Source organism: Ctenocephalides felis, unplaced genomic scaffold (genome assembly GCF_003426905.1).
Source record: "Ctenocephalides felis isolate EL2017-DRISC unplaced genomic scaffold, ASM342690v1 CF-g0.4_SCAFFOLD_01170, whole genome shotgun sequence".
Taxonomy (NCBI): Eukaryota; Metazoa; Arthropoda; class Insecta; order Siphonaptera; family Pulicidae; genus Ctenocephalides; species Ctenocephalides felis.
Genome location: NW_020537324.1, coordinates 4999656 through 5009840, shown reverse-complemented (window position 1 = coordinate 5009840; position 10185 = coordinate 4999656). Strand labels below are relative to the sequence as shown.

General features: G+C 30.3%; 1 protein-coding gene across 1 annotated transcript in view; it reads left to right on the top strand.

Annotated features, from left to right (window-relative positions):
• LOC113366080 (vegetative cell wall protein gp1-like) overlaps positions 1 to 9868 on the top strand; it is a 13661-nt gene extending 3793 nt beyond the window's left edge. Inside the window, exon 2 of the mRNA XM_026607634.1 lies at positions 9495 to 9868. Coding sequence (XP_026463419.1) covers positions 9495 to 9868 — 374 coding nt within the window. The remainder of the gene's footprint in view (positions 1 to 9494) is intronic.
• The last annotated feature ends 317 nt before the right edge of the window (positions 9869 to 10185 follow it).

Here is a 10185-nt window from a genome sequence, read left to right as displayed (position 1 = left end):
TGAAAAAAAATTCTGAAACTCGGATTGTGGTATAATGAAAAATTCTGAACACTTATCGAAGTTGTATTAAAACTGAATATTCTGTTTGTACTAACTAATCATAACCTCGTACATTTTTTAATTTACTTGGTGCAAGTTAAAATCAAATCAGGATTAGTTTTGCCATTGGAGCACATAGTAAAATTTAAATACCGTCAGCCACGTGTGACAATGAATAACCAAAAAACAATTAAAATGAATGCCAAAGAAATAAATTTGGCAGTTACATCAAATCATGATATATTTCTAGTGAATGCGTAATTTTCAATGTGTCGTTATATCAGCATAATGTTTCTATGAATATTCATGCAATATTAAAATTTCAGACTCGATTTCATTATAAATTTCGCCATAATCGGGTTTTTAAATCGTGTCGTCTATGGGACATTTTTAGTGCATACGAGTTGATACGAGCAAGGACGTCTTGTTCACATTGACATTTCGAATAAATAACGAAGCCAATAAATGCCGCTATGTGTAAATTACTCCAGTAACATCGTAATAGATAGTAACACAAAATTAATACCATAGACTGTGGATGAAAGTACTGCATCCAAAAAATCCAATATGTGGGCATTACTAGTTACAATTTCTAGGACAATGTATTTTAAGTAAAATATATATATACTTGTATTAAGAATGTACATGAGTGGTCATTTTCAAAAATAGATGCATATAGTAGTTCATATAATTGAAATTGACATCCATATCAAAGATATTCTTGACCAACAATAAATCTATTTTTATTGGCTGATCTAAAACTGTCTTTATAAATATCTACCATAAATTATTGAATTATTGAAATATATTAGATTTTATTTTTGACACAACTCAGTTTAATGTGTGTGGTGGCGCATGGCTTCCAAACAAATCAGTCCATTTTCAATCAATCATTTCCATTTTACCATGCACTTCGATTTTATTTTTCATGGATCTATTTCATATGGAAAATCGTGATAAAATTTAAATTTTCAAACTTCAACAAGTTTATGACGTCACAATAAATCACTGTAATTCAATCCGCTTACTTATGCAACAGATATTACAAACATGTTCTCCCTATTACTGCACCGGTAATTCTTAGAATATATTGTACGTTTTCTTGGAAATTTAAACATCTATTGCAATAAGTCTAGGCAGTGGCGAATTCTAAAGCAGAAGAGGTAATAAATATCATTATTTATAAACTTAAACCAAAGTTTAACATTATGGTATGTTTTGGAAGTAGCAAATAATTTATAGTGTCATTACAATAAGGCAACTACCAAATGTACGAAAATCACATAATTTAAATAAAATGTATGTTTAATTAGTGTGTAAATTCTGCATCTCATTTTCTGGCTCGTTTTTAATTCTTGTTTTATCTGGCACTAATCTACTATATCAGGCACAAATAAAACACTTTTGATTTCTTGACGACAATTTTACATAGAAATAATAACCTCGTTAGCGGAATCATTCAAACATCACACGATTCCAGAATAGACACACAAACATCATTGATTTTTACAAACTTTTATTTCATAAATGTATCAAATGAGATCAACGTTTACCACACAAACAGACGATTACTTACATACAAATATGTTATTAAATCTAATCATAAGGTAAACCAGGATATTACTTAATTTTTAGTTCTTAGAGTACGTGCAACCTTATATACTTTATGGATTTCGATAAAACTAGGCATAATGATGGTGTAATACCAACGAGGTGAACTCTTCCTTTGCTAGTCTGGGTCATGATGATAGATTTAGTGCCCACATTGATCCCCATGAAATATTAGAGACATAATATGCACACTTCAATAAATTTTATTGTTTGTAAGCCTCTTATATTTCAACAGTGTCAGCTTGGGCACTAAATCTATCATCTTCGTTAGTATTACACCATATAGTCCTCATGGATTAATTACTACTACTTACCCATGCAAGGTACCAATGCTGCAATCAGCATTACACCTAACATGACTTCCTTAATCACTGTCATGTTGTTTATGCACCTGACTAAAATTACTAAAAAAAATAATTTACCGCCGCGATTCAATTATCGCGCGTATTTTAAATTAATCGCGATCGTCGATTTAAATCTTTGTTCGCGATCTTCGACGGCGGAATTTAGTGTCCACGCGGACACTGCTGTTACGAGAGACTGTTTTGGTGTTTTGCGCGTTCGAAAGTGCCCAACTTGTTTTCTGTTGCCGAAGAAGTAGGAAGAATGGAATGACTAAATGATGGACCCAGGGACGCAGCGGATTTTATACTTTTTAGCAATTTACATTGGTTCATTGATTATATATACACGAAATTTATAAAAATCACCGGACTGGATATAAAATTGATTTTTATTCGTAAACATCACTAATTAAAGGTAATATCGATTTGATGAATCTCTTGCAGAAATAAAATAAGGAAAAATGAATAATGGACCCAAGGACGCAGCGGACTTTTTAGGAATTTACATTGGTTTATTGATTGTATACACTGTCAATTGTACAAAAAGACAAAATATTTTTATATTATTATTATGGTAAATTTGTAAAAACCTCCGCATTGGATATATAATTGAGAAAGACAAACATTACTAATTATACAAAGAATATCAATTCGTTGACTCCATGGATAAATACTATAAAATTAGTATTATGGTGCGAAATAAATGATGAATGATTACCAGACTTAATAACGCGTATAGTAATTACTTGTTTATATTAAATATATGCTCATTTGATTAATTTATTATTTGAGATTAAAATTTCCAATCCTCCATATTTAACTTTCACAATTAAATTCAACATATTGTGGTTCAGAAATTATTTAAAAAAAAATTATTTTTTTTTATTTATTTATCATAGCAAACTATACAAAGTACATTCAGCTATATTTTATTAGAGATATATATTATTTGACTGCGTGAGAAGATCGCTATCTTGCGATAGCGCCTTCATAGATGTTATGTTATATTTTGTAGTAAATCATTGCAGATTCTTTTTTTGAGACGCTTTGGTGGTAAAGGCTTGAGCAGATTTAACGCTAATACGTTTGGATGACGACTTAGATGAGCTTTGTATCTAGTGCAGTAAAGACTAATTTCTTCTTCTATAGTTCGAATTCTAAGATTTTGATGTATCAACCAATTGGGAACGTATTTTGGAACGTTCACGATTTTCTTTCAAAATTATATTTTGGAACATTTGCTGAATAGTTATGTTCGATTTACTGACCGCACCCCATAGTTGTTTGCCGTAGGACCACATTGGTTTAATAATTGTCTTGTATATTAGGAGTTTATTTTCTATTTTATTTTAAAAAATGGTGTTAAAATTTTTATCATAGGTCGAAGGAGAATCGGATTTTCTGTTTTCATCGGAAATACATATTTGTGAATTTTATATTTTTGACGTATCAAGCGACTCTGAATCATTTGTTGCCAAATTTGGAAGAAATATATAAGTATGTTTCTTTAATATATAGCTTAGGAAATACTTTACGTATCCCAGGCTTAGATGTTTGACCTAGGTATGTCGGGCTCAATACCATCTGGGTTAAATACCGACTAAAACCTTTGCTTTTTTCTTGCCCCTTGTCTCCACGAAAACTGCCGATAAGCATTACTTCATGGGGGAGGCTCTAGAATGCTGCGATTGTCTCTCTTAATTATACTTTTCTTCTAATTAATGCCATCTCTCTTTCTTTTGAATGTCAAATCAAGATTTCAAACTTTTAAAGCTATTTGATGAAATTCGATATAAACTCTCAATAAATTAGTTTTACTCGTTTTTTTAATTAACAGATAAATGCAATTTCTTTATCGACGTTTATTCTAAAAATCCTGAGCCAACTTAGTTAGTATTCTGACCACGTTGGATTTGATGAAACTTGGTATGATGATAGAGTTCATGGTCTTCCACGAGCATACACTAAAGTATATTATACTAAAATATTGTGGATCTACAAAATGTGTTTCAATTATAAAAAAATCATCAAAATCTGTAATAATGGGCTAACTAAAATGAAATTATATAATCTCATATAGTATACATAAGTCTCGAAATATGTGGAAATGTTCAAATGCAAGATTGCTGAAAATTTATTTACATGTTGAGTTTATGAGAAATAATTTTTTACTACATTATTACTATGACTTTTATTATCGGCTACATCACTGAGTATCTATATTATATATAGTTTTGATTGGTGTATAGGTGTTCCATACGAAACGATTCGTTTTCTCGAAAGAGAAATGTTGTTCGAGGCGCGCTTATGCACCGCACCGCCGCCGTTGGTATATTCAAGAATCTATGTTGTACCTGTATGTGCATATTTTGTTTTGTAATCAACTGTATGTATTTGCAAAGTTCATACACGGCACATGCGTACTGAACTCAATGAACTGCTCAATCATCTATAATAAAAATAATAAAACAATTGAATGTAATAAAACAATTTTTATAATCTGACATTGTATAATAATTTGAACACATTTGCCAAACTGATTATGTGGTTGATCGAGTTCAGAAAAGGTAATTAGGCGATTAATGTCAAAAACTTCATTATTAATTTTAGTAAATTTGTTTTTATTAATAAACAAAATCTCATTCTGCGATTCAAGAAAATAAATTTTACATGAAGAGCTTTAAGAATGTATTCCGATGTAGTAGAACTCGAGTCGCCTACTCTTTGGTTTCTTCATAGCCATTATTGTAATGTGTTTGCATTCATTAGGCATATTTATTGTAAATACAATAAAACCCTGTTAAGACGATTTTTCAGGCTTTCAGGCAAAGGTGCCTTAAGACGATCTGTATTATGCATGATACAGATATTTTTAAATAAAGTGGCGTATTATGCGGAAAAAATATAGAGCATAATCATCTTAACGGGGTTCTACTGTACAAATGTATAATAATTAATGGTTTTAATATTCATTTATTATACCAGTTTATGAATATAATTATGTCAAGTTTATAGTCAAAGTATGGTCAAAAATCTTATAAAAATTAATAATTTTTAAGATCGTTTTTAAAAACAGTTTAATTTATATAATTAATATAGCATATTTTTTAATTTCAATATTTGTGATTTACTGTAAATTTTATAACAAGTAACTAAACAATTATATTCTAAATATTTATAATAACTAATTACTTGTCCATATTCTTGACTCAAAAATCAGCTTGCTACAAAAGTTATTCTCTAATACAATTAAAAAGTTATTAAGAAAAATATTGAATACGGTTTTAAATGATTAACTTCCTGCAGAAAAAGAATGTTTCCACCAGAAAATTTGCTAATTTTATGATTTCTCCACGTTTTAGGTCTATCTGAACCAAATTTGACACCAAAATTGGAAGTGTGTATGAGACACAATTTGAGTTTGAGATTTTAGGTTGCACCGATTTCAGAACTTTTAAATCTTTTTGATGAAACTCCTTAAAGTCTCAGTTTAATAGTTGTTTTAAGTCTAAGAAAAGTTGTTTTAAGTTGGCTTTTGCCAACAACAAAGTTTAGTTTTGCTTAAGCGGTATTTTAATTGTAATTTTCTTAAGGACAGTTTCTGCAACTTTTCAGTGAAAAATGCCTTTTACGCCTAGTTTCAAATTATTCATATTTCCATTAATTAATATATATTTCCAACTTTGCAGATGAAAATATGGTGTGAAAATTATCGATCAACATGGAGATGCAGTAAAAACAATGAAAGGAGCGCATTGAGATGAAGGTAAGAATAATTATTGTAGTATTATTTGATTTAAAGTTTTAGTTGATGTTACCTTGCACTAATTAATACAAAACATGAAGAAAGCATTACTACTGTCTCCCATGCGTTCTAAAAATACTACCATTCAAAATATTAGTCGAAGCTCATTCTTGAACTTGACAACTAGAAATTTCTTTTAGAAATGAGAAAAAAAGTTTGTATTTGATTTATGTGGACGTTAATGAGTCCGTGTTTCGTTCATCTGCGTGCAATGTTCCTATATCGGTGGTACATTTCATCCTGTGGCAATGCCAAAATCTAAAATTATCCCGTCGCTGCCTGAGACGAAAAATCTTGAACGAAAATCATCCGTGCTGGATTTCAGTTGAACGCCGGCTCCTCGCTGGGAAACTAAGTGTGTTTTCATGTGGAAGACGTGTGTGAATCGGACACGATAATATTGGAAATATTTGCCAAAAATTGCCAATAGGCCGATTATTTTTAGTTTGAGGTGAGGTGGCTAACTACGCAACTGAATGCATTTTTAAAATCTATTACCCATTGTTAAAAACACTGCTCTGTTATCGATTCAATCATGTTCTTCTAATCAATTACAATTAAGCTCCTTCATTTAAATTAGTATGAGCAATCGGAGAGGTGTGCGAAAGAGCAGAGTCGCGAATTAGGTCGACGATCTTTATGTGTGGTCGTTGTTTTATGTAACGAAAATTTTGTACCAAATATATTTAAGTATAAAACACGCAAAACTTGGGAATTATATTTAGATGAGCATTATACGGTGAATTGTGCGTGTACGATTATTGTGTATGTGTTTGAGTGCAAAATTGAAAAAGTGTAACCAAGTGACGAGGAGGTATCAAATGGAATGGATAGTTTTGTTTGGTTATCCTTAAATGCATGTTTTCATATTATGAATACAAAATTTTGATATTGATTTATGATATATAATGAGTGATTAGTACAATTTGATTCAAATATTATTTACTGCAGTTGCACAAATTTAGGATGTCTAACATTTTCCTTTCGACATTTTCTTTTTAAGTACCTCCAATGCTTTATCTTTCAGACATCTTCGACAGTTTGTCAAATATTGTATTACCAATGATGCTTATAAATCACATTTGTTATACATGAGGACTTGACGCTAAAATCTGTTTTTTCATAAGAAATTTTAAGTCTTGTTTTCCGCATTTTCTGGATATTGTTTGTGGTTTCTTATTTCTCTATTGTTCATCTGTCATCTATCATGACCATATTTTATAAAAAATAATTTTACTAATAATGTTCAAAAAACTAATTAGATTTCTATTGTACATCAGAGCGTGTCGTTAAAATTTTCTTTCATCAGCATTTTCTGGAAAATTTGTGATGCTATTGTTTGTCTGTTCCATATTATTTCAACTTGTAGTTGATAGTGTTCTATTGTTTGATTTAATCATATTTGAATAATAATAAGACGACGAACTCTGTTAATGATCTACCGACTTTGAAGTTTACATTGCTTAAATTATAGAAACACATTGCATTGATTTTGTTTTCATTGCATTTTACCAAATAGAGACAACTTGGAAAATTATTTCTTCTATATCGAGATCTTTCGAGTAAGTTGTTTCTACCATAAGCTTATTTTTAAATTTGCTCCAAAATTGGCTGATTTACTTTCACAAATCATACTCAGTCCCGTTGCATTAATCTTAATTATATATTCAACTCCCACAATACTCTTGTATAAATCTATATAATCCAAATTTTCTAAAATTTCTGAGTACTCTGTCAAAACATGAGATTGTAATAACAACAAGAGTGAAGTATGCAAAATTCATTAAAAATTAATTAGATGCATTCATGATCATCTTCTTGAATCATCAGGGAGTGCAGACTTCTAGTACTCCTAATAAGCAGATCCAACTTGGTTTAATGAAATAGAAACGCGGTTTAATTATAACAAATAGCTATTGTTTTTTTTAATGGTATTTTTTTATTTATTTCTGCATTAATTTGTAAACTATCTTAACAATTTATCTATTCTGCAAGATTGTAAAACAACTGCAAATATTATGCAAAATGGCACAAGCATGTTGACAATTTAATGTCTTAATTTTACACCTCGCCACGCATGTGAATTACATTATCTATTCTTGAAATCGCATTAGCAAGATGTTTCGCAATATTTAACCCAGCTAATGATTTTCTAGAATCTAAAATAATCGATTTCCATTTCGCAGAGGTCAATAAATATATTCTCACGCCTACATAATTCGGTTCGCCAGTCATAATGATTCTTGATAGATACTTTTGCTATAAATAAATATTTAGAGTAGTCTTAAAAATAACATATACTTGCGTTCATCGGCTTAAAATTCACTGTGATACAATTCGTAGCGTATATTTCAAAGTGTAAGATGACATCTATCTTGATTTATAATCCGCGATTTCCACACCAGTTCGGACATCTACTCTGCCCTCATTTCTGATGTAAAGGACGCACGAAAATATCAGATGGTGGTGCGTGTTTGTTACTTAAAAATATTTACTTTGCTTACTTTGATACGAAAATGTTTCGGAAGCTAAATCAAGTTTATGTGGCAATTTCTGTTTATATAAAACACTTTTGCTCTTGTAAATGTTAGTTTATGCTTCTACAGGTAAACCGCATTATCGCTGTGTATTTATTTACTGACTAATTTTGAATCTTCAAAGCTATTATAGGTTTTAGTTAATTTTTGATGGAACAATTATACAGGATATCATATATTGAATAATTAATGTATTTAATTAATGTATTAGTATTTAAATTAATTTTATTTTTTAAAAAAACGTTTGTTTGCTGATGTTGTCTTTGTGTAGTTCGTACCTGAGTCCCGTTCGCCACGTCATAGATTTTTTTGCTATAAAATGTATTGATTGCCTTTTGTTTTAGATTGGTCGTAAAACGATATTTTTGTTCAGGCAACATTACATAAACTTCACAAACTACAATTACACTCTTGAAACACAAAATGTTATATTAACGTCTTATTCTAATTGGAAATTTACTAATCTATTTGGCAGAGATTCAAGAAATCATAATTATTAATTATTAAAATCGTAAAAATTTAAACAGTTGTTTAGAAAACATGTAAAGAAATATATATTCAATAAACATATATTAAGCATTTTTAAAAGTTACAAATTACCTAAGGTGACCGAAAGCATAACATGAGTTGTGTCTATGAATTTTCTTGAATAGTTCAAACATATAATTTTTGTAAAAAATATTTTACTACTATTCAAAATCTCTATTCTAATTTATTACTTGTAATCAGTCACCAATTACACATTTCATTTAACTCAAACTTATTCCCATACGAAGTCCCCGATGCTCGAAAAAAATCAACGATCGACCGAGGCTCGGCTACCAATCTCGGCCGAGCGTCGGTGTCTGATTATCAGCCTATGGCTGGCACACCATCGGCCGCCGAACTATATTGATAATAATAATGTACGATCATCGCTTCTCGGCGCACTAAATGTCATGTCAGCTGTTTTTAAGCATTATTTACCTGCAATATATACAGTCGTATGCAGTAGAAAAAAAATTGATCGTTCCTATTAAATATTTTTTTTCAATTTCTGAAATAATGTCCGACCGTGTAAAGAAACATCGGGCATTAAAAAAGTACATGGATATTATATCCCTATCTGATACACCCTCTTCGTAACTGTTTCTATTCATAATATCATATATGATCGAGATCATAATAATTCAAATAGTGAATTTGGTGAAACTGAATTAAGTGTAAATAATCAAGTAAATGAAGAAATTAATTATAGTGCATTTATTAGTGGTAATGAAAGTGATAATGAGAACAGTTTTAGTGGCTGTATTGATGATGACAATCAGCGTAGATACTTGGCAGAAAGTGAGGTTATTGTTTCTAATGAAACAGATACTGATAATGTTTATAGTAATCATGAAAGTTTTGCCGAGGAGAACGTAGTGGAATCAGACACAATAAGAAAAGAGCTTCGTCAGTGGGCTTTAAAGAATCTCGATAGCCTTCAATTAAATATAATTTCCGAATTACTTGTATCATTTAGAGAACAAGGTCATCCAACACTGCCTTAAACGGCCCAGGCATTACTCCAAACTAAACATCACCAAGTGGTAGAAACTATAACAAGTCTGAAAGAAACTGAAAGTTATTATAAATATCTTGGTGTAGCAAGTGGATTAAAAAAAATTATTTCACCGCGTATATTTTCTGAAAATACAATTGAAGTGCTTATTCACATTGACGGTTTGCAAATTTATAAAAATTCGAATCTACAAGTTTGGCCTATTACAATTAAATTTTTTAATAGAAATTATATTAGTCATCCGTTCATAGCTTCCATATACTGCGGTGATTCAAAACCTGCAAACGTAAAATAATATATTTCCGA